The 25,411-nt window shown below is 39.2% G+C and overlaps 1 protein-coding gene across 3 annotated transcripts in view; it reads left to right on the forward strand.

The window, feature by feature from the left end:
- PHAF1 (phagophore assembly factor 1) overlaps positions 1 to 25,411 on the forward strand; it is a 34,918-nt gene that overhangs the window by 2,341 nt on the left and 7,166 nt on the right. For all 3 annotated transcript variants that reach the window (XR_012582432.1, XM_074550996.1, XM_005490777.4), the window contains 11 exons: positions 2,796 to 2,878; positions 6,625 to 6,708; positions 11,438 to 11,481; positions 11,774 to 11,853; positions 16,349 to 16,443; positions 18,914 to 19,011; positions 20,562 to 20,674; positions 22,672 to 22,805; positions 23,462 to 23,545; positions 24,239 to 24,321; positions 25,111 to 25,154. Coding sequence is in view for 2 of the 3 variants with exons in the window: in XM_074550996.1 (XP_074407097.1) it covers positions 2,796 to 2,878; positions 6,625 to 6,708; positions 11,438 to 11,481; positions 11,774 to 11,853; positions 16,349 to 16,443; positions 18,914 to 19,011; positions 20,562 to 20,674; positions 22,672 to 22,805; positions 23,462 to 23,545; positions 24,239 to 24,321; positions 25,111 to 25,154 (942 nt within the window). In the remaining variant the exon portion in view is untranslated. The remainder of the gene's footprint in view (positions 1 to 2,795; positions 2,879 to 6,624; positions 6,709 to 11,437; positions 11,482 to 11,773; positions 11,854 to 16,348; positions 16,444 to 18,913; positions 19,012 to 20,561; positions 20,675 to 22,671; positions 22,806 to 23,461; positions 23,546 to 24,238; positions 24,322 to 25,110; positions 25,155 to 25,411) is intronic.

The raw sequence follows: 25,411 nt of genomic DNA on the forward strand, positions 1-25,411 counted from the left end.
GTTGACTCACTGTGTGACTGGAGCATGAAAAATTTAACTGAGACTGAATTTAGGTACCTGTGCCACTGCACCTCTTGGGCTGCATTCCTGCTCTTTTAAAGGAGAACAATTAAATACTTACTCTATAGAGCCTATAGCTATATTATTAGTGTTTCAGATGTATAATTTCTAAGGCTTACTTGCATTTTTCTTGGGCTTTTATACTTTTCCTACTGAGTATCATGTATATGTATTTAATGCATTATGATTAATCTTAATTTTATTGTATTTTTCTCCTAATCTTTATTCACTTCTCTATCCCCATCCCTTCAAGCCCCACACTCTTAGCATAGGCTGATGCTTCAGGCCCTGATGTTCCTGACCAGTGTATGTGAGGGAACTGCCTGTATCACTCCAGCATTTGGAAGAGGGAAGGTCTGTGACAGAGGAGCCCCAGCACTGTTCTTTGTGGCCATTACTGCCATGGCTCAGTTTGGTTGGGTGTCTGATGTGCTGGAAACCATGTTTGCTTCCCCATTCCCCTGACTGGTGAGCAAGGGAAAAAGAATTCTTTGTTTTCCTCTTTGACTGCAAAGGCTGATGAATGTTGAGGAAAAAGGGGATGTTGTGTATGAGAAGACTGGAGAAGAATAACCCATTTTTTATTCCTCCTTTGAATTTCTAGAAGCAAATGGAGGCAAAGGGAGGATATTGGCTGTTCAACACATTTTGGGTCCTGTAAACTGTTCCTGGAGAATTTGGGTTGCTCACTGTAGCTCTGCTAAGCAGCTGCATGGCCAAATCTGATTCTCAGTAGCTGAAAACTGAACCAAGGCAGTCCATGTCCATTTGCTTGCAGCCTGAGAAAGCTGTGAGTAAGGGAGTCACATGAGCCATCTGTTTGCACACTTAGCAGCCCAGGATTGCATCAGTTTACGTGAACTTGGTGTTTCTGCACTTCTTGGGCCGGGTGCTTTGTGACTGAATCCCCCCAGGCTGCTGCCACCATTGGCCCCTGGGTCCTGTCAGCCTGTGCCACTGGTTTGTGTTTTAACTGAGCCCATGCTCTTAGCTCTGCAGGGATTTCATGAGTGCTGACTTAGAACGTGGGTTTTGTACTCTTCAGGCAGCCTTACTTTTTTTTCTGGATTCATACTTATGCTAGGCTGAGAAATGTGGAACTTCCACAGCAGCATCTTTGATCTTAGCTTCTTGCTGCTATTCATGTTTCTATTCCATTTGAAAATATTATCTAATACATAATAACTGTCAGCTTCAAACTCTGCTGCCTAGACTGCAAGGCAACTGCTGTTTCCTAGATAATAGGAAACAGTGCTGCTTTATTGTGTGGCTCTGCATTTTAATTTCATTACTGTTATTAAACTAATAACTCTTTTTTTATTTAATATCATCTACTGATGTATAATTCCTAGCTGCAAACCAAATTGTCTCCAAGATTATGGGCTAAGGTGAAAACCAGTTTGGCAGACAGGTTTGTATGTGGTATTTGCAAATTGAATCACTGTAGTTGTAATCAGTACATCTGTTTTACCAAAACTTGATTTCATCATTTCAGCAAAGCTGCAATATATGGGCATGACAATGAAAATTATATTTTTGGGGTTTTTTCAGTGTTATGCCATTATTACTTTAAAGCAGTACCCATGGTGAGCTTGGTGTGTATGTTATAAATAGATATATATGAAAAGAGAGTTTTCTCACTTTAATACTGTAGATAATGTTTAAAAGGACATGACATATTGTCTGAGTTTGGTTGGTGTAGCAAGTAACTAAAAGTTTTGAATGTAATAAATGTAGGTTCAGAGGTAAATTATGCCTAATCAGGCCAACTTTCTTAACATTTAAAAATTAGAAATAGAAAAGGACCGGGCAAGGAATGGAAATAAAAGGTCAGATAACAAATCTACATTGACTTGCAGCAGTTAGTAAGAAAATTAAACTTCACAGTTATGAGCTCATAACCTCACTTTATAAATGCCTGCTTTGAACCCAGGAATGTGATCACATTTCATTTGGAAAGGCAACAAAGGTTTTTAGTGTGATAAATGATGAGATGGTGTGGTGCTGTTTTTTCTGCAGAATCAGCTGTTCCATTCTGCTTTCAAAAATATATAATTTAAAGATAAGATACACACTAAGGAAAGAAAAAGAGCCCTTGGAATTGTATGAGGGGCTGAGTGACTATAAGTGCACTGCCTCAATTGAACCAAATTTTTAGTATGTATATCCTGTCTGTAAAGTGAGAAGATAAAGCTTCTTCCTTGACACAAGTAGAGCCATATCAGCAGCTAATGTGGCCTCTGAGGTTTGAGGGGAATCATTGCCCTGAGTTAGTGTTTGTTTGTGCCCAGTGCTCCACCAGGGTGGATAAAGTGTAATGGAAGCTGTTTCAGGAGCTGTTGAATGTGTAGGAGTGCCCCAGCCAGCTCTAGTGCAGTTTAATTTAGGCTATTTTATCAGTTATTGGACTGATGACCCCAAAAGCAGAAAACTTTGTGCACAGGCTGTGGCAAGCTCCTTGCTCTTTCTGCTTGAACTTTGCTGTTTAATTTTGTGTCTAGAGAGCCTTTTTTTCATATATGCCCAACAACTGGTGGATAAACAATGACTTTCTGTTTCCAAACGCCAGCTCTGTGCTGATACCATGAGTCAGGTCAGCTTGTTTATTGACCACATACCTTTCTTTTGTAACTCAGTGTTTGCTGATGGTGGCTTGGTTACCTCATGTGTAACCTTGCTGTTAAAACCTTTGTTACCTGCTGTCTGCACTGAAGAAAACCTGTTTTTATTTCCAGGAATGCCGTTGGCTCAGGCTGTAGCAATTCTTCAGAAACACTGTCGCATTATCAAAAACGTCCAGGTCCTCTACAGCGAGCAGGTGAGCAGGCATGGGCTGCCCAGGAAGGGCTCCTCATGCTCAATGAAAACATCTTTTGTGCTCTTGTACATTTTGGGAGAGTTGTGGGGCTGCTTGAAATTGAGCTACACCAAATTATTGCCACCCTGTGGGAGATGCAGCTTTTATAAGCTCCTTGTCAGATGGAATAATCCTCAGCACAGCAGTACAGTGATTTAATGACTGTCAGTTTTGTACATGCAATGGAGGAGTGGCATTGTTTTCCCTTTAAAAAATGAAATGTTATGTAATTAGCTGGACAATTTAATTCTAGTCTATTTACTTTATCATTGTGAAGTGATGCTGCAATTTTAACTGAATCACTCATTACTTTCTGCTCTTGTGTTTGGTCCAGTGGTGATGAGCCCCATGAAAAACCTTTTGCACCTTTTCTCTGTATCTGCAAATTTGTCTGCAGAAAGTGGGTGCAGTGATTTAAGCCAGCTATAAATGTTTTAATCATTCTTCATAACTCAGCAGTAAATTCCTGATACGTTTGACTTCCATCAAGAAGTAAAACCCTTCTGCTAGATCAAGTCAAATGTGTTATTGTGATGGAAGTGTAAGGGGAGATAGGACAAAGGAGTCTCAGATGTCTCAAGGGACTCTCCAGATGTTTTATGTGCAATGCATGTTAATAAGAAGATGATATTCATATGTTGCAAATTACAGCTCTTTGCATCAGGAAAAAGGCAGAGTCTGTACAATGTTAGTTTGTATCCAAACAAGGATTCAGGCCTTGTGCATTTGCAGTGAGTACTGAATGGCTAAGAACAACCTTGACTCTGCTGTTTAGTGCTGGATACATATTTCATGTTACTAAATGAATTTTTTTTTCACTTCATGTGGATTTATGGGTTTTCTGATGACTGAATTGCAAATCTGGCTCCTTGTGATTAATGCATGGGAGCATCTGTCTGGCAGTGAGCATGTTTCTTGTGTTTTGTATTCTTTGGAGAGTTTTAATTTTTCTTACCACAGTGCATTTGAATTACTCTAGAGTTGTTTAGATAAATGATGAGATCCCTGTTTCACTCAGATTGTAGAATCACAGAAGGATTAGTGGTTCAGTGCTAGTAAGCAGAGGTGTACCACTCCTTGGTTTTTTGCACCTCTTGGAAAGTTAAAATGTTCTTGACTGTGTGCACTAAATTTCTATTCTGGCTGCAGAGGGCAGGTTTAGTGGTTTGGGGTTTTTTTTTAAAGATGTTTTAGCAGCTGCATCATCTGACAAAATAGTCGTTCCCACCTTTCTGGAATTGTTCTGGTGATTATTTTTTTCTCCTGTTATTATTGCAATTCAGTGCCTGCTGGTTTTTTTCACACATCACTCAGGGCCTGCATTTGACTGTCTGGCTCTGTCCTCACCCTTGTGCACAGTGTCATGCATTTCATTAGCAGCTGAGCACAAAGAGCTCAGTTCTTAGAAGATTCAAAGCCTTAAATTAACTTTGCCATGCACAACTTCTATCTCAGAAAAACTACCTGAACAGCCTTCATGTTTTTCCTATTTGCCTTGTAAAAGAATGCCTTTGAGCACTGTGATCAAATGTTATTTAAAGCTGTTGCATCTCTAAATTTGAATTTCTGATCCTGGAACTCCAGCAGTGAGTATTTCCTTTCAAAGATTTATATGGCAATTAAATACAATTAGATCTGCCCATGGTGCTTTCTTTAACTTGACATAAATGGGATGCCCAAACTGTGCCAAAAAAGCTTTGAGTCCTTTTCTGTGAATAAAAGAATTTTAACTCATTTTTGGTCAGTTTAAGTGGGGTTGCCTAATTGCCTAAAATAATTGCCTTTGTTTTCCTGAGCTTCTTTCTCTGCATTGTGGCTGATGGCATTGTTCAGTGATAAGATTTTCCTGCATCTTTGTGTAGATCAGCAATATAACTGCAGATCTGTGGTGCTTCCTTCAGGAAGATCTTTCCTGTTGCTTCTTGGCATCATCTTTCATACTTGAGGTTCTGTTTTGTGTATTGAAAGTCACATGAACTAAATTTGTGCCCTTGAATCTTTCCATGTATTAGAAAAATATGCCAGCATAGAACAGAAGCTATTTGCTGTACTAATTATCAAGCTTTTTCTCAGATGTTTGGGGTTTTTTTTTCCATCCACTCAAAAGTACTTGTAATGCTCTCATTAATTTTGGAATAACCTTATGGAAACTATTTAGAAACCAATAAAATGCAGAGCATATCCCATAGCAGAGCAACTCAGCTGGCGTATTTGAATGCCAGATTACAAGGTTGTTTTGCTCTATCTGTAGCCTTTCTAAATTAGATTTATAAGGGATTAGAAAATGACTGCCATGATCAACATTAGGCCTTTTTATCTCATGCTTACAGTTCTGTGGCAATGCTGCTTCAGTTCTGCACAGAGCCAGAAAGGTTTGTCAGCAGGAGTGAGGTGCCATCAGTTGATGGCATTGTGTGAAGTGTTGTGGAAGTTTCATTTAGGACAGAGTTGGCACAACAGCTCACTGGTGTTCAGGAAAGATGGACCCAAACTGGACCAGCTTCAGGGAAAGCTGCTGCAGTGACCCAGGGGAAAGGAAATTGCATCACAGGGGATGGAAAGCCCCATGGCTTGTTTTAAGTCAGGGATGTGAGGTCTAGGACCTGATTACTTGGCTGTATGGTTTGGGAAGGGCTGGGACATGCACATGGAAATGCTCAGAAGATATCAAGGCTAGAAGACAGTGCTGGTGTGAGGAAATTGAAGATGAGAATTGGGCTTTTGACAAACCCCAGAGCTCCTCTGAGCAGAGCAAAGTTTATGGTTTATTCATGAAAGGGCTGTATGGTGTGGCTGTCCACTTTAGAAGCCTTTATTTGCCCCAGTTGTCCATCCCTATTTTTTAGCTAGCAAACTGCCTGGTGCAGTTCTAGGGCATGAATCTTGCTGCCTGCCTGCCATTCAACCTTTTTTCTCCTCTGAGCCAGCTGTGGGGATAGAGCATTATGAAGCAAATGTGCTTTAGATGGTGCATGATCAAAAAGCTGAACTGGGGCCAAGTGGCTGTGTCTGTGTGCACTGCCCTCAGCTTCCCCAGCAGAGCCCATACAGACACCAGCAAAGCCAGAGGAATGGCTCCTATTGACTCCAGCAGACTGCAAATGAAGCCTTTAGTTGTTATGATTCACAGTAACTAAGGAAACCTAAATTCACAACATGAGAGTCTGAAGCCTTCCTTTTGAGGCCTAAAAAAGACTGTGACAGTTTGATTTTTGAAGTGGCAAGCCATCTCTTTGTCAAGCACATCCCTGGCTCTTGAGAGAGTGAGACTTGGTGTTTTTGTGCACCAAGAATGCAACAGAGGCTGTCCCTGGATGATGAAATCTCTGATGCTAAACTGGGAATGTTAATTTTCAAGGTGGGGTTTTGTTTGTTTTTCTTTTTTTTTAATGGGGTTGAGAGTTATATTGTTTTGAGTTTTTTGGGGTTTTTTTTCCCCACTTACAGTTGTGGACAAAGTACTCCTAGGAGTTTTTGCAGGGCACAGATATTATACAGGGACTTCTATTTCTTTTCATAAGGAAATGGAAGGTTTGAGAGATCTGGTCAAATGTATTTTAGTTATGCTTATTCATTGAACAAGTGATTTTTTTCTGAGGTAGTTTTGTTTTTCTAAAGTAACCAATTTATACTTTTACAGTGATATATATCTTAACAAAGAAGTCTTGAAATTAGAAGCCTAACAGCATTTTTCTTTGCTTTTACAGTCACCTCTTAGCCATGACCTCATCCTTAACCTGACTCAGGATGGAATCAAACTGCTGTTTGATGCTTTCAATCAGAGACTTAAGGTAATGAAACATCACTGCTGCAAGGAGACAATGCACACCAAAACCCCGGGATGTATTGACACTTGACAGAGCATAAGTGGCTCCTGTAGACATTTAATTTGTCTTAAGTAGAGTGCTCTCCTGTGATTATGAACTGCATTTTTTCAGTTTGGGATTTAAATCTTTGTTTCTGGAAGTAAGGCACCTTAGCTGTGCTCTGGGATGTACAAGTGCCACAGAAGTGTGGTGGTGCAGTGTGGCCTCACCCATCTGGTCTCAAGTGGCACAGAAATGCACTAAAGCTAAGCATTGGGTTTGAAATCACATCATCATTAATGCAAACCAGACAGTGTTGTTTCCTGCCCAGGTTGTTCCTTTATCTAGGCTGCCATTTTATTTATGAAGTTAAACTTCCTCCTATTCACAGTTTTCATTTAAGGTAGCTTTGCAGAGTGCTTGTGTGGCTGTGAGTGTGTGATTCCCCCCAGAAAACCACATCCAGGCCTCTGGTGAGCAGCTGGCTCCTGCACTGACTTCAGTTTGTTCTGCATGGGTTTTGATTCTTGCAATTGATGTGTTCGGTTCTGCTTTTGTGCTTTCAGGTGAGCAAGAGTTGATGTGCATCTCTCAAGGATGCTTAGTGTAGTTAAGATGCAAATCAAAAGGCAGACTGCTCACTGCCTTCCCATGGCATTTCTCCTTGCAAGGTGTCTGTCATGGAAGGGGTTTGTTTATCCATACAAAGTGGGCAACTGTGGGGCTGTAGAGCTGTACCCATGGCTACATGGGTAGAAAATTTTGAAAACCTCTCAACTGAAGCCTTTAAAATATCTGTGTGTAACACCTTAGATATTCACAGTGGTCCCTTCAGCCAGACCAGCTGTGCTGAATAATTGTCACTGGTTCTCACCTGGTGGGTGTAAATGTCTCTGTGACAGAAGTGTTTAGGTGTTGATTTGGCTAATTGGGTGAGAGTGAGCTGCTCTAACTGCTGTGCTGCTTGACACGTGAAAGCAGAAGTGTGGAGTTAAGTGTGACACTAAAAAATTGAATGTTACGTGAAATTACAGTTTAGGTAAGTCTGGAATATTGTGCTCACATCCATACTTGCAGGGTTTGGAACAGTGGGAGGTGGTGCCCTCTGCCCTTTACTCACATCTAAAATAAAACCAGCAGAAAAATACCCCTCTCCAAAGTTCAGCCATTGCTTTATCCTAAAAATTACTGTAGGAGAGAAGCATGTGCTATCAGCTGAAACTCAGGCTCTTTATATATATATATATCGTTGAATAGCAACTCAGATTAGTACTTATTTCTCTAAGAATAGGCTGTAACACCATGGTATGCTTGTATTTTTCTAAAAATTTTTATATTATAAAAATTTTATATTATTATATTATTTTATATTATAAATATATTATATTTATATTATAAAATTTTTATATTATAAAAATACGCATTTTGAAGAAAATTTTCAGTTCAAATTGAGCTCAGCTGAGGGACAACTGAGCACTTCTCCCCCCGAATTTCTGTTTGTAATTATAATTGCCTTATGGTAGTTTCTGTTCATGAAATCTTTCTGTAATAAAGGTATTCTCTTTTTTAACAAGTTTTTGAATTTACTTATTCAGACGTTGTATGTGGGCTCACAGTTTTTAAGATATCTTGAAAATTCTTTGTCAGCTGTACAGAATCTTTCTAACTGGATGTAATTCTGCAGGAGACTGAATTAAAAGTTGGCATAGTGATTTCAAGTACATGGCTTGCTGGTTGGCTTTTTTGGGCAATGTTGCAATCCTGTAGTGTTTTTGAGGTGCTGTAAGTAATGTATACCATGTATCTTCATCTCCAGTTTCTGAGGGTCTGATTTTGTCACACCCAGTGTGCTAAGAACCAAGCAGGAGCTTTTCTTGCCTTTCTGCATTTCTTGCTTTTTTTCCCATGCTTGTCTGTATTTAAAAAGTAGTTTTAAAGAAAAAAATAGAAACCCCATACTCTTCTGGTATGTGTTTCTAGGTTTGCTTTTCCTGTATTATTTTTATTTTTGAAACAATCTCTTCTATTTTGTTGTGGTTCAGTGGTCTAGTGATACTTCTGTTTGTTTGAACTATGAATAGTCAAGCTGTGTAAATGCATACAGGGCTATGAAAACTCATACTTGTAAAAGTGTCCAGAAAGCTTTCTAAAAGAAATTTGGTGGGATCAGTTCAGAAGGGAGCAACAGCACTTGTAAAAAGATACAGTAGGTGTAAAGCAAGTAATGCCTGTTTTTAAGATGGTGTGACTTTGTTTTCAGTGTTGCTCAGCAGCAGCAAAACTGGAAAAATCAGGAGGCCTTTATTCTTTGTGTGTTTTTTTTTTAGTACACACTTGCTAATAAATTTGACTGTGAAAGAGATTGAAATATAGGCTACCAAGATGGACAATCTTGGCAATTCCAAGGAAGCTGGTGCAGGAATAAAGTCAGCAATTTTCCTGAGAAGTTTTTCCCTTTTTTCAGGGACAAGGGGGAAAGACTCAGCCTCAGTAGCCAGAGCATTGCAGGAGATGTTGCTGATGTGAATTGGTGGATCCAGGACCAGGTTCTGAGAGGAATTTTAGCATTAAGATCTCTCAGGTGTCCTCCCTCTGAGGTGGAGACAGAGTTGGCTTTCATAGCATTGGTCTCTTATTGCTGGTAACAGACACCTGAACATTTTTGTGAGTCTTTGTAGTAATTATCAAAACTTTTTATAAAAAAAACTTACTATAAAAAAATTATCCAAAAGTGAGTGTGAGGAAACATCAGCTTTTACTCATTTAAAGCAGCTGTCTTCTGACTTGTAGTAAACCCATCACTGAGCAGTCCTTGGTCTTCTCAGTGAATGTTCTCTGCACACAGAATCACACTGGTCTTTTTGGCAGTATAGCTGCTATAATTTAAAGAATTTTTTTTCAAGTGCTCTGGCCTATTCTTCATTATGAATTTCATGACTTATGAGATCCTTTGCCATTAATTTTTCCTATGTTTTACTCATTTATTCCTCTGCTGTTTGTAAAAAGAAACGTTGATTTGAGTTGATCTCTTTGAGTCTTTGTTAGCAAACTGGTGCCTGTTGGCTGCTGTCAGGTGTTTCTCCTGGGGGGAACCACATTTGTGTCCCTGCAGTTCTTTGTGCACTGCTCCTGGTGTTCAGGTCATCCTTCTGTCCTGCACTCTGCAGTTTTGGTAGAACTTCAGGAGGGTGCCCAGTGCACACAGCAGTGGCTGCAAAACAAGATCTGGGGTGGGGCTGGTTCTCTCTATTTTCAGAAAAAATTTTGTGGAGGGAAAAGATGTGCAAGAGCACTAAAAAAACCAGTAAAATCAGTCCTAGCTTTTCATAAAAGTAGCCTTTGTTTTTTAATAGGCTTTAACAGTAAAGGAAATCTGGACATGTCAACTGCACTTGAATTAAAATACTAGATAACTAGGTTTTTCCAAGGAGCATAATTCCAAGTGTATTTTATTATGAAGAAGGATGTTTGTTGTCTTGTTGGTTCTGCCAAAATGTTAATTTGCTACTTGCTTTGTGCCCTACTTGTTGCCTATATTTTGAAATGCCATTAAATGTTGATTTATTTTTTTTTCTAAATATATATAGAGGTAGTGGTTTAAACATGGCAAGTTGTTTTATTTAGGGTTATTTGCTGGGCATCTCCCAAAACCAAGACTTCCTTCTCAGCTGGTGATATTTTTAGACTTTAAAGCCACACTTGGTAGCAAGCTCCCTGGGAAATTCTGCTTTATTCTCTTGCTGAAGAGTGTGTCCTGCCAGAATCTGCCAGTTATTTGTTGGAGGATTATACAAAACAAAAAACAAAAAAACATGTTTTACCTTTGCTTTATGGTGGTTATGAGCTGTGTGTTTTCTTTTCCTGCTGACATAGGAACACATATGCAAGGTGGAAGAAGCTTGTGTTTTTCCATGGCTACTTGCCAAAAATCATCTGCTTAAAGCCCAGTATAGCCTCAAAATCCAGTGGCAGTCATAAAAATCATATGACATCAGTCTCAGATGCATGTTTGCAGTAATTATTCAGAGCAAAGGATCCATATCTTATATTTTCTGCAGAGAGGAATCTCCTTGGAATATTCAGTGAGGTTTAAAGCATTTTCTGAATATCAGAACAGGATATTACTGCTTGCACTGATTCCTCATGGACTGTTCTTCTGATTGTCTTCTGTAATGCTTGGTGAGGCTGCAAGATATCTGAAGTATAATTGAAATGGGATATTATTGCTAAGCCTTGCTGTGTTCGTCTTTTACTTTAGAAGAGCTGGAGAGTTCCAGCAGTGCAGTCAGTGTAAGGCCTTTGTGCCCTCACAGGCGTTCTTCAGGGGCATAGGAGCAGCCCAGGGAATGGCCCACTGACATTCATCAGAGGATTCCCTAATTAGCTAATCCTTGGTGTTGCTTTCCTTTCAATTTGTTTGAGTAAACTTTGTAGAAATCAAGATCCTGATGTGTCAGTGACCTGCAGGCAGTGCTGATGTGCATGGGATATGGGGGTTCTCTCCTGAACCCAGGGGTGTTCAGGCCTTATTTCAGATGTGCAGTTGTTGGTCAGTTTTTGAGTTTGATCTCTGACACTGTGGTTTATCATGGCTGAGTTCTGTAAGAAGGAGAGCAAGCAGCACTAGCTAGTCTTGCCCTTTGACAAGGATTTATCTCTGTAATGATTTGCAAGTATCTGAACTGTAGCAATGTTTCTGTTTCCTGTGTTTCAGGTGATTGAAGTTTATGACTTGACTAAGGTGAAGTTAAAATATTGGTAAGTGGTTGAAGACCTCCCATGATTTCCTCTTGGTTAGAGTGGCTGGTTTTACTCACTTTTTTAAAGTCCTGAATTCATTTTTTCAATTATTCATTTTAAAAATCAAAAATAGCTGTCATGAGGGAGTGTGCATAATCATTCTTTCTTGAACATGGCACTCAGTTAAATAACCAGTTTACTCTTCAGTCTTGGAGACTTCTTACAATTTAAATGTGGTATTGCCATTAGTAAATATTTGTAGCATCTGTTTGGCTTCCTTTAGGCAGATAAATTCTGTTTTCTTTTTCAGTGGTGTCCATTTTAACTCTCAGGCAATTGCTCCAACCATAGAACAAATTGATCAGTCATTTGGAGCAACACATCCAGGAGGTAAGCCAAAAACTTTCTGAGAAGCACACCTAGCCTGACAGACTTCTTTCTAGGAATCCTTTCCAGTATGTCTGCTTAGAGCAATGTGTAGGCAGTTCTGTTGTCATATGGTCTGGAGCTGTGTTCCAGAGTGGTCATATCCTTACAGCTGGAAAATAATTTAAATTGTATTGTCAGTTCACTTGTGGCTCCTTTTTAAAAGGGAAATGGTGAGGCAGAGTCACTGGCACAGAGTTTGTATTCAGATGTCATTCAGATGTATTCAGATGTTTTGAAGTGTCAGTACCAGAAAATGGTGATGTTGGTTGTTGTTACACATCCCTGTGCACAGTCAGCTCTCCAGCAATCCTTAGGGATTGATTGTGTGTGCCATGAGCACAGAGCCTTGAGCAGCTCTCTGTGCAGGGGCAGCCAGGGCTGTTGCTCAGTCTCCATGCTCTGTGAGTGTTATTCCCTGCTGGGCAGCAGCAAACATGAGAACATGAGCTGTGTGTGAGTGGCTCACACCTCCTGAGCCCCCTCCTCTGCTGGGCCACTGAATGTGCAGCATGAGCAGAACCAGAACAAGTTTGTTTCACCTGGCTGAGCCCACTCTGACTCTTGCATAGCCCCTTGGCTGTTCCCCCTCTCTGCAGCTTCCAGACCATCTGGAAGCTCCTGGTTTATGTATGAAAACGAGGAGTGGATTTCAGGGGGTTCCTAGGCCATGAAAATAAGGTGGTAGAGAAGCTTTTGAACTTCATAATTAAATTGCCTGTGAACTTCCAAGAAATGGAGCCACAAACTGGCACAACAAGGAAGAACTTTACCTCCATATAGTCAAGATACCATTTTCAGAGCCTCATTTTCTATTTTTAGCTGAAGCCAGTCCATTTGCAGTAGTCAGGCTGATCCCAAACAGGCAAATGTTCTTTGTGATGGATGGTGATTGCATATCCAGCCTTTGTCTCTCTCTGCAGACAATCTCTTGCACATTACAGAACAGGATTTATTAACTGGGGAGGGTCATGTGGGTAGAGCAGTATTATTGCATAAAAGCCTGCAGTAGTAGATGAATATCAGATTGAGATAAATGAAGCTTGGAACATTTCTAGCTGTAATACTCCAAGGACCAAAATTAAGCTTTCTAAATTTTGGTCCTGACATTAACAGTTCCTCTTAGATGGAAGCTCTGAAATCTATGGTTAGATTTATTATGAAAATGATATGTACAAGAAACTGTAGAAATAAAGAAGGGTAAAAGTGGTTCCATATCCTTGGTGGGTTATAATTTTTATTTGTTCTGTGATTATGGTTTATTTGCAAATATGTGGAAGTGGAGCTTCCAAAATTGTGGTATTATGAACTGTGAAAACACATATCTAGCCATAAGCTTTGCCTGTGATAGTGATAGCATATTTTATTACTGCATAAAATTGTGTGCAAGCACTTAAAAACATAGTTTGGCACCACGTGTCCTTGTGCTGAATTTGCAGATCTTGTTCATCTGTCATACTCAATTAAGAAGACTTGCATGCTTGCTTCATCTGGTGATAGCTTTTCATAACATCTTTTCATCTAGTGACATGTAGATAAGAAAATGTATTTATTAAAATGCTGGCCTCTATTACCATTTCACTAGTGCTTTTGCTTGTTCAAATTTCCTCATTGGAAAAATACTTCTTCCATTAACAGCCTACTTAGCAGAAGTAAATGCTCTGTATTAAGCTGCCTGTCACAAACAGTTTTAACTGGATTATGCAACTCAAGTTTTTGATAACTCTGTTTTTCCTTTGGCTTGTCTGAAACACAAAGGGTGAAGAAAGAGAATGGTTTTCAGCATGGGGGAAGGATGGTGATGGTGTTTTCATGTCTCACAAAAATTGGAGCTGGGATGGGAGGTGAAATCTTCTTCTTAATGTGACCAAAGCACTAAATACTAGGTTTCATGAGTGAAAGGAATATAACCATCCCTTTACTCCTCTGTGCTAATGCTCCTCCAAACCCCCAATGCAAGCACTTCAAACTTATTTTGTTTTTTATTTCTGTTAACAAACCTCCACTAGAATTTCACTCAAAATGTTGTCTTTCACTTAAAACCAAGGTGGTTGCAGCAGAACTTTCCTGTAACAGGATACAATGCTAGTTTCAAAATAAATTTCAAAAGGTTAGCAACAGTTTTGTGTTGAAACCAACCTTCAGTGAGCATTTTTGGTTTTGCCAGATCAGTGGTTTTAAAAAAGAAGAGTCATCAGAAAAATCAATCAGCTTCATTACTTTTTGGCTAATGGTAGTTTGAAACATTGCAGTACCTTTGTCATGGGGCTTATTGAAATACAACCACTTTGGAGGTCAACAGCTTCATCAAAGCCAAGATTTTTATCCCACATTTCCATGATTCTCTGACCTGACCTCCTGCTGGGAAGGGCTTGCTTTTGCCAGTGGCTCTATTGAAACCACATCCTGTCCTGAGTGCTCATGGATGTGGCTTTGTGCCAAAGTGCCATACAGCAAGGACAGGGCTGTGGGCTTGGGCTCAAGTCATAAGGTAGAAGAACAAGTCCTTCCTACCTACCAAAGGCCTTTGGGTGGAAGGGTTTGCTGTGTTCTGGCTCTCTAACTCTGACTTCACCTTCCCCTAAGGTGCCAGAAAAGTCTTGTGATTGATACCAGAAAGAATTGACTTCTGGATCTGCCTCTGCTTTTAGTAAAGCTGTGTCCATTTTGCAGCCTTGCTGCTGTTGGTGGTTTTGTCTTGTCAGCTCTACAGAAATATTTCCCAGCTGGTCACACTCTGCTGCCTTCCTGGAAGGCAAAACCTCCTCCCTATCCCCCACCCAGAGTGCAGTAGAAAAGAAGCAGTCTTTTTTGCTTCTGTTAGCAATTTTGAATGGAATTAGCAGGGTACCTGTGTGAATAAAAAGAAATTTAAAATAATAGTACAAAAAATCCTTACCTTGTTCAGTCATGTGGTTGTGATCTATGGTTTTGAGGGAGACATGAGAGAACTTCCCAAAAATAAAAAAATTCCTTGCCCTTTAAACCCAAGCATCAACAAACATTGCAGGGGATGGGAACTGATGCAATTTGTATAATCAGATATCACACTTGGCATGACTAGGGGAAAAATAGTTCTCCAGCTGGCTGTGGGCTTTGGAAAAGATGTATCATAATTTATCACATGAGAGAGATTTGTATAATTTTCCTGCCGATCAAAACATTTCCCTCTCTCCACACGTTTTCCTTTCAGTGACAAGCGTGGAAAAGACTCTTAGCCAGCACATTCTGTAGAAAAGGCAAATGATAACTTTTGAAAAGTTTAATGCTTATTGCTCAACTATTATTTTTCTATCCTGGGTGGCCTGGCATTGTCCAGATACCCTGTGATGTGTCTTTTAAGTTGAACATTTGAAAGACATTGTGGGAGGGATGGAATAAAATATATCTTTATATGCATTTTTTCTCTATGCTATGTCATTTTAAATATAACATTGTAAGAAAAAAGGGAATTTTGAGCCTTTGGTATTCCTTTGGTAAAGTGGAAGAGAGCAGCTTCTCTTTTAGAGGGTTTCTTTATTGTTTTAAGCCTCTGGTGTTTTCAAGCTCTCAGAGCCTGTGTGTTACTAGAACACTCTGTTCCCCTAGTGGCTACTGGGCACAGGTTGGAGTTTATAAAATCAATCCTAAAACAGTTCCCAAGCTCTCAGTCTTCTGGGATTGTTTTTTAATCTTTCCACAGTCTCAGAAAACAGCATGTCTTGTTAGAGTAAGTGCTGGGACGACATTTATTGTTTTCATAGTTGATGTTGTGCAATGGATTGCAGTGAATCAGGACATCTCGTGATGTGGTGACAGCTGGAAGTCTGTGCGTGCTCTAATTTATTAGTGCTCTTTGTGGGAGCTGACTGGTTGGCTGCTGTTTCTGGTGATGCTATTTTTAATTATCATTGTAAATGGCCTAGGACCTGTGTGTCTGAAGCATTTCCTCCTTGGGCTGTGTCAGTGTTACCCGGGAATGCAGGAGCTGACTGGGGCATGGGAGCTCCTCCTGGGAGCAGAGGTGGAAATGCAGGTCATAGGGTCAGATCTCCTTTGAACTCCCCATGTGTGAAAGAGGAAGTTATCAGTGTTTGTGCACATCTCTCTCAAAGCCTTTCTGGTTAACACTGTCCAATGTTTTACATAACAATGAACAGAATTGTTTTGTACCAGTAGTGGCTATTTAAACTACTTTAGAGATATTAAGGTATAATTGATTGTGTCATGTTGTATAATTGTATTGTTAGGGATAGGTTAGTGCCTGCAGGCTTGCAGAAGCAACTGCAATGAATCCATGGTTTCTCTTATTGCTGTATTTTTACTGCATGAAATTAAAAGCAAACTGTTACTGTCCAGTGTAATTGTGTTCCTCCTGTATTCTGAGATTCATTGAGGTGATGAAGGTGCTGTTAGATATGAACTGAAGAAGTTTTAGATTATTTTGGTAACTCTGGTTTTACTTTCTTTTCCCTTCTAGTGTATAACTCAGCTGAGCAACTCTTTCACCTCAATTTCAGAGGACTGTCGTTTTCTTTTCAGTTGGACTCCTGGACTGAAACCCCGAAATACGAGGTCAGCAACCATTCCTAGTTAATGGATGGTGGTTTTGCCTCCATGGTACTTGCAGAGTATCACCTACATTGTGTCTTGCTGTCTTTTGCAAACAAAAGAAACCAGTAATTTGGAAGGAATTGAACTCCTCTGTTGTGTTCTTATTAATGCTGTGTAACCATCTCAAAGTTAAAAATTTGCTTCCTGTTGACAAAAGGCATGTGATTAGGGGTTTTGCTTGCATCTTGAACTGGGACTAGCAATTCTGTTGGTAAAAGGAGTTGTCTAAAAATATGAGTGCTGTCTATGCAAATACATAAATATTAAGCAATCTACTGGGAGGCTGTTCTTTTATCAGATATTTTTGAATCTCGTTGAAGTGATTATGCAACTAAAGTAGGATAGACTTCATAAAATACATTTTCTTCTTTAAGTGTCCTTCAGTATGAGTGCTTCTAGCAAGCCAAATGAATGAGTTTTATTTGTAATGCCTGTTTGCATATTCACCAAATGTTTGGATGAGTTACTGAATAATTAAATGCATTACTGCATTCTCTGAAATCTTTGGAAATTCCCGTCTAAAGTGGAAACAAGATCAGGTCCTCTGTGGTTTCCTTCTGTACTAATGAAAATGTATGTGTAACTTGGTTTGTGTGAAGATGGAAATGCTCTCAGTTGTATAATCTGCATTGACCAGTTAAAAAGCATTAAAATAAAGGAGCATATAAAGAGCCAAAACAAAGAAGAAATCAACCCACATAATGACACATGCTCTTTGTCACAGCTTAGTGCTTTAGTGGCTGTGGTTGACATGTCACAGGGGGTAACCAGGGGGAGTTATTGCTCAGCAGCAGTGAAGGTCAGTTGGGTTTCAGATTGGAAGGTGAATAGAAGCCTAATAAGGCAAACAAAAAGAATGCCCCAACAAAGAGTAGCTTCTTTTCATGCAAGAGTTCCCAGGGCATTGGTGAACGAAATAGACAAACTACTGAGGAAGTAAATTGTTTCACCAAAGATTTGAAAAGATCATAAAATATCTCAAGTTGGAAGGAACCTGTAGGGGCATCATTGAGACCAACTTCCTGCTCCTTGCAAGACTACCTAAGATGTTAAAATCAAACTGATGGAACAGTGGAGAAAGTAATTTTGCATTCTCCAAGTGTCTCATTCAGTCGCTCTAGTGAGGTTAGTAAAATGTTCTTTGCCAAGAGTGTAATGCCAAAGTCTCCCCAGGAACAGGTAAAAGTAGGGTTGTTTTGAAAACATAGCAGTATGAAACAGTCCACAGGGGAGACAAGTCTTTGTGAAAGTTTTTAGAGAGGAACATTAGAAAAGATTGCAGAGTGAAGTCAAATTTGAATCTGTCAAGTTCAGGGAAGATCATATAGAAATGCTAAACTGCTTAGCAAAGCAGTATAATCTTCTGCTTATGGAAATGGAAAAACTATGAAGAAAACTCTGGAGTTTATTGTACAGCTGGAGCAAGCTGCAGGTGAGGAGAACATGAAAACCTTTGCTCGCTTCAATGATCTGTAATTTCATGTTCTTTAAGAAGCAAAAGGTATTAATGTTCTGGGCAAATTCAGGATGAGAATTGAAATTGGGACATCTCTAGATTTGCTAAGTAATGGAGGTTCCTTTCTTAATATCTACAGCATTGAAAGTTATTGTTCTAGGTTAATGTTTTTCCTAAAAACATTTCCTTTTTTTGTGTGTTTACCTTACGTGATGCCTGCTAAAGCAGACCAGGTAATAGTTTGCATATTGTGCATCTTGTTTTTGTTGACTGCTTGTGACAAAGATAGGTTTTTTCTCTGTCTGGTGACAACAAAGTATGTTACTGGTCTTGAATGTCCTGTCACATTCAGAATTGAAAGAAATTCCTTCTTCTAGTGCAGTAAGAGTCAATCTGACTTCCTTAACATGCTTTCTATTTGATGAGAGCACTCAAATCCCTGTCAAAACAGTATGTGTAAGAATGTGGTGATAAGGAGAGTGGAAAATCTATTTAATGAACAAGTTTCTGTTCATCAGATAAAGCATATTGGGAAGCAGCAAAAATGTTAAAAGGCAGAAATTAATGCAGTGGGAGACAAAAAAGGGAAGTTTTCCTTTAAGACAGATGATTTCTTAAATACAACAGTGTATCAGGACAAATACTTGAAAATTGCTAGCTGCCCATGATGAAACCAAGGAGAGACTTGAATTCTCAGTTCACACAGTGACTAATTGTCAGACTAGTGGCATCTTTTGATGAATGAACATGCTGAGTGTTTCACCCCAGCTCAGGAATCCAGGAGTGGTGGAATAGAAACACCACCTAGAAGCTTGGGTTTTCTGTTATTTTGCCCCCTTGTCTTTTGCTGGAGACTTGCTTGAATTGGTAAGCATATCCAGCATCTCTAAAGCAATTTCTGACCTGAAGTGTCTGAAAGTGTCTTCTGAAGCGTCTGCTGTGGTGTATAACAAGGGTGATTTTATGTTTCTCCAGCCTAACTTTGCCCATGGTCTGGCCTCTCTGCAAATCCCGCACGGCGCGACTGTGAAACGCATGTACATCTACAATGGAAACAGCCTGCAGGACACCAAGTATGTGCAGCTGCTCCTGCTCTTTCCCTCATTTATTTAGTGCTTTGCCATTGCTATATACAATAGTATATTTTTTTAGTTCACTTTGGATCTTCAGAATGCCTTTAGATAATTTAGATTTCTGTACGTGTTGTCCTCAGCCCTTATAATGAAACATTGGTTTGATTTATGTTCCTGTAATATGAGCTTGGTTCAGCTGTAGTAGGCAAGTTCAATTGACCTGAAAATGAATTAATGTAGGGAACATTGTGAATTTAGTAACACCATGTTAAGGCTATTCTTCCTCCAGATTTTGTTTGTGCTGATGACCTCTTCTTAAGCAAATCAGACTCTGTGTAGGCAGTCTGTAAGCTTGTAGGGTATTGAGAATATGTATGTCATGGCAGGGCCCTATTAAGAGTCTTAAATTCTCTTGCTAAACAAAATTAATAAACTATGCCATATGCATAATCTGTCATATGTTCTATGTATTTGCAGATACCTGACTGAGCTTATTATCTTAAAGGCCAGGCTGGGTGGGGCTTTGAGCAACCTGGCCTAGTGGAAGCAGTCTCTGTCCATGGCAGAGGGCTAGAATTTGATGTTCTTTAAGGTCCTTTCCAACCCAAATCATTCTAGGATTCCGAGAATGATCTTAGAAATAATCTTAGAAATACCCCAAGTGATAAGAGGGTATTTTTCTCAGAGAGACAGTTGAGTTTTAAGGCCAGGAGATAAACACTGCTCAGAAGGGAGGGAGCTTAGTTTATGCAGACATTGTCTCTTAATTAGAAACAAGTGCACTTGAGAAAAGTGCTGTTGTCTGTGCCCATCTGTGACATGGTGAGCTTTAGTGAAAGCGCTGATTGTTGCATGGGGCTCTGTGGTGTGTATGAGAGAGAGCTGAAAGCCCAACTTTTAGCTTGTCATTCACTCAGAGGAGGAACATAAGAACAGGAAATTTTAGGGAGCACATACAAGTTGATACACAGAAAATATGCCTTTCAATTAAAAATATCTCACTTGGCACTGTGATTATTTTCTAAAATAATGTTGGTGTTGAATTAAATTGAGAACTTCCCCAGTAAAGAAGCACAGTTGCCTTGGGTGTACCTGCACAAACTGATTTCATGTTTTGGGCTATGCAGTACCTTCCCAAGAGCAGTGGGAGCATCACAGAGAAAGCTCTTTTGCTGCATTTGGGTGATAGTTAGCTCTAAACACTCCACAATTTCATTTTCCCTGGGAGTAATCTGAGCTGATATTTCCTCATAGGCGATATCCAAAGGCTAGGTACAGTTTCTGTAATTCCTTAATTCCTGGAGTCTTTGAAACTTGCTGGTTTTTTTCATGAATGGTAAAGATCTTGCATTTGAGTGCTGACTTGTTCCTCTTATTTTCCCCCATGCTTTCTGATCCTTCTGTTTAATAAAACTTTTAATCTTCAGTCTCGGTTACATGCAGCTTTGTCAAAATTAATGTGCTCTGTTCCAGTGAACTGGTACCAGCTTGTTAGAGGAAAATTTGAAGGTGAAGCAAATCCTGTGCACGTTTTGTTTGATTGGTTTCAGGGCCCCCTTGATGCCTCTCAGCTGTTTCCTTGGGAATGTGTATGCTGAGAACGTGGATGTTCTGCGAGATGGAACTGGACCCTCAGGTTTACGGCTTCGCCTCCTCACTGCAGGTACTGGAGAAACTCAGAACATTGCACTGCTTGTTCCCTTCAGGGAAATAAGGGCATAAACCTGTGTAAATTAAGCACAGGTTATTTGTAGTGATTTAGTAAGGGATTTCAAAGTGTTCTATCTACCTTACTTTGAATTATTGGAACAAAACCCAGTTAAATCTGTTTGAAGATGAACCTGCTCAATGCTGCTTTTTCCTGACTCTGGAGAAATTACTGGGAACTGGAGCCCTCACATGTTCTGAGTTCTTAGAATATGTTTGCAGAAATGGAATTTGTCTCCAGATGTATGTAGAAGAAAACAGATCACTGTTCTCAGTACATCACTAAAAAAACCCATGACAAACCAAGAAAGCTTGTGTACGTGTGCTTTTTGTGACGTTCCAGGGAGCTGTATGGTGTTGCTATTCTTGTGCTTAAATCTGGAAGGCTTTTTAAAGTGCTAGCAAGTGACTACATTAATGCTGCAGCATTAAACTGCAATTCCCATTCAGTTCTGTTTTCATTTACTGTAGGAGACAGTGGTGAAAGTGAAGAGAGGCTGATGAGTCTCTCATTTTTTATGTGCTTTCAGAGATGGGAGGGTGCTTAGAAATTAGGGCAAGATGTAACAGCTGCAAAGGAGTCTTGTTCAGTTACCATAAGTTGAGACTTGACAGTGTTTTTAAGAAAAATAATTTTTTACAATTTTCATTAGGAGGCTCAGCTTTTCACCTGTCCTGATTGCTAGCTCTGTGTATATTGAGGAAACATTTGGAATACACCCACAATATGCAAAAGTTGAAAAAAGAAAATTATAGATGAAGAATAAAAAAGGAGCAGATATTTTCAACCTACTTTGCTTCTCTTATTACAGAGGAAGATATAGTAGAGCTGTCTAGTGTAGAGAACATATTGCCTCATGTACTGGGGAAGGAGTTAGCTATAGCATCATAATTACATAAATGATTTTGTGAAATTGGACATGTATAGTGTCAAGTTTTGTTAAAAATGTATATGCATGCAGTTTAAAGGAAATATTGTTAATGAGTAAAATAATTATTAAAATATCACTGATGTTCAGACAAACTTGCACAGGGGCAATCTGGACACGTTCTGTTCTTATCTTGCAAAGTTCGTAGAAACTCTTGTAAAATATATTACACACCTGTTCTAGCTCAAGTTTCTCTGCCTATGTATTATTTGAAGTTACTGTTGCTTAAGAAATCAAGGATGACTGAACTGGATTTTTCTGATTTATTTTAGTGGGTAACTAGCTACATAAATAATGCATAGTGAGGAAAGCCAAGTGTGTATTTAGAGCACATCCTGTGCTTTGCAGTAACTGCTGCATATGTGTCCTTGCATTCCTGTAAATGTAAGATGCTGCATTCCTGAAAGCAAGTGGGCTCACAAACTGCAACATATTTCCATTTCCTCACATCTGGTAACATTTGTCAGCAATTTATCTGTGTAATGGCTATTCAATAAGATCTGCTTTAATGTTGTTTGCACAGGGATATACTTGCTATTGATTTAGTAAGTTATGGGAATCTTGAATAAAGAATGTGTGATTTGTGATACAGTTAATGTGGATGAGGGATTTCACTTCATGTGCTTGATGATTTTAGCTGGAGGTAAATCTCTAGCTGATGAAGTAGAATATTCTAGGGATAGAAATAATTCCTGCTATTTACTGCTAATAGCCAGCTGATCAGATTGAGATGGGCTGGGAAACCAAGTCATGTCCATGTGAATGGCAAGGGAGTGAAGGTAGTATGGCTGAAATTGGAGGTGGAAATGGGGAACCATGCAACAATCAGCACATGCACTGCTCTGATAAGAAATATTTACACTGCTGCAAAGTAAATGGTTAAAATTTGTTTGGCACTGTTGTCTGAGGAATGCAGCTGTTTGGTTTGTGATAAATAGAGGAATGATGCTAACCTTTTGGTGCTGATTTAGTGATGTATCTGTGATCAGGAAGGATGGATGTAGAGCTGTTTTCTGTTGCTCAGGCTGTGGCCCAGGTGTTTTAGCCGATGCCAAGATGCGGGTATTCGAGCGCTGCGTGTACTTCGGTGATTCCTGCCAGGATGTGCTCAGCACCTTGGGCTCTCCACACAAAGTCTTCTACAAGTCTGAAGACAAGGTGAGGGAATTCATTCAGGCACAGACTTTGTTCATTGGTATCTCAGTCTCATCATGGTGCTTGTGTTTGGCAAGGTCAGTGAAGTTGAACTTCCATGTAGCACAAATTACAAGTGCTCAGCATATTACTTGACATGATAGACCAGGCTGAACCATTATGTAATAGGCTTTAAGAAGCTTTTTCAAAATCTAAATTGATGCAAATCTGTTTACACAATTTGATTTTTAAAATAAATGTAATGTTAACTGGATTAAGAATAGTTACAAATGGGAGTGCTTTTGTATCCCAAATGTGCCTTAGTAAGTGTGTGCTGCCTATTTTTTTTCACTTATAGTGTATGTAAAATAACCTCAGTATACACTTTGATCTTTTCCTAATGTTTTTACACAGCATAATCTAAGTAAACCTTTTAATTATGTTTTAATTATGACCTTTTAATAATGTAAGTAAACCTTTAATTATGATAACTGAAAAAGCTGATGTGTTACTGTGCCTGCTGCAAGCAGGTGATGGTCCTGTCATGAAGCACAGTGTCTTCTTTAGTTGAACAAAGGTTTCAAATGAGATTATAGCAATTTGTTTGAATGTAGAGTTGTTATTAAAGGCATTCATCTTTAAGCATTATTGCATGCATCTGAAAAGTGTATTTCTTGCAGATGAAAATCCATTCGCCCTCGCCCCATAAGCAGGTCCCATCAAAGTGCAATGACTACTTCTTCAATTATTTCACACTTGGAGTGGTGAGTGGAAAGCTTCCCTGAACAATTCATGTAAACTTCTGATTTAGTTACACAGCAATCCTTTCAGGAGGCTAAAGGCTGTGGGAAATGAGGCTGCAAAACTCTTCATTGCTGCCTTAGGAATCTCTGGATATGAAAAGCTTCACTTGACTTTCCTTTAACACTTACAGATTTAATCAGCAGCATTTTATCTCCACCATTGGATGGAGGGCTCTTTGTACTCTGTCAGCTTCTTAGGTTTTCTCCTTTTCTGTAGTAGCTGATGCATAAGTTACTAGTTCTTGTTCCTGAGATCCATGCCCCTGTCCCACAGAGCTGAGGCAAGTGTGCCATAGCATCACTTGTGAAAGCTTGCTGATCTGTGGGGTGTAGTTGAGTCTTAATTTTTCTTCTTGCAGCTGTTTTGCTTTAGTTTACATTACTGTAAATAATATGCAGAAAAACAAGACCTCCTTAGAAAACTTGCTAACATTAGCAAATGAAGCTGCAGTTGTAATTGAGTGCTGGAGGAAATGTGTTATTTGAATTTACAAATAGTCTTATTTTCAAATACTAGTTTTCATAATTTGATTCAGTTTCAGTGAGATAAATGTATGTTGCTCTATACAGGGGCTATTTTAAGTAACCTCAGGTTAGTTATGGGAATGCCCCTTCCTACCCAAATTGCTTCATCTTGTTTTTTGTCTTCAACAGGATATTCTCTTTGATGCAAACACTCACAAGGTGAAGAAATTTGTCCTGCATACAAATTATCCTGGTCATTACAACTTTAACATGTGAGTGTACAGTACTCATCTATTAAAGAGTACATTAAAACAACTGAAAAGGAAAATCTTACATTCTCTTTATAGAATTACAATATATTTTCTAAGTCTCTTTGATGTATCTAGGAGCCTGTGGAGGTTGCAGACATCATTAGTAACATTTTTTAGTTGTGTTTTCTTTTTACTATTAAATGCCTTTATATATACTGGCAAGTATGTCTTAAAGCAGTGAATGAGATAAGGTAGGTCTTGGTCCAGGTGTGATGTGCAAACTCTTGATAGAGGCAAACTTTGTATTAGCCAGAGTGCCCATTTTCTGGTAGCTACATTGCTGTTTTCTTCCTAACGTGATTTCAATTAGTAATTAAAAAAATCTCATTTTCTGAACATATTTTCAGTACTTTCTAAGTGTAAACTCTTTAGAGGAGGAGTATGAGTTAGTGACTGGATGTCTGAGTAAAGCAGTTAGTGACAGAGAAATCTGTAGTGCTGTTTCATAGCTAAGTATTTCTCCATCCACTCTGTGCAACAATAGAGTAACAATAATGTAACAATAGAGTAATTGATGCTAAAGGGCTTCTTGTGTCCTCTAAAGAATTGCATTAGGACATTCCCAGGCTGCTGCCTTTTTTGATGTAGAAAATCTAACTGAGAACATAATGTGCTATCATAGATCATCACTTTCATTTTATTATTGATATGACTTTTCATGAAAGGGATTATTAAGAGCTGTAAGTGTGTGGCTGTGCAGTGTCTTGGCTTCTCTGTTCTCTAATAGCTTTTACAATTTTCACTTTCTAGTTACCATCGCTGTGAGTTCAAGATTCCACTTGTCATTAAGAGAGGTGAGCATTTCCCTGCTGTCCTGCTGCAGGGGGCACAGAGGGCTCCAAGGGGAGCTGGGATCACTCTGTAACTGTCCTTCATTGTCAGAGGATGCTAACAGTGACAGTCATTGAGACAGAGAGGAAGTTTTGGGATTAGGTTTATATTTAAGTGGAAAAGACACTTCAGGGCAAGGTAGCAGTTCTCTGATTTTACTTACACTACCTCTTCACTTACTTGGATCATGCAAATATTCAGCTGCAACATCACAATATCC

The sequence above is a fragment of the Zonotrichia albicollis genome, chromosome 13 (genome assembly GCF_047830755.1).
Source record: "Zonotrichia albicollis isolate bZonAlb1 chromosome 13, bZonAlb1.hap1, whole genome shotgun sequence".
Classification (NCBI taxonomy): Eukaryota; Metazoa; Chordata; class Aves; order Passeriformes; family Passerellidae; genus Zonotrichia; species Zonotrichia albicollis.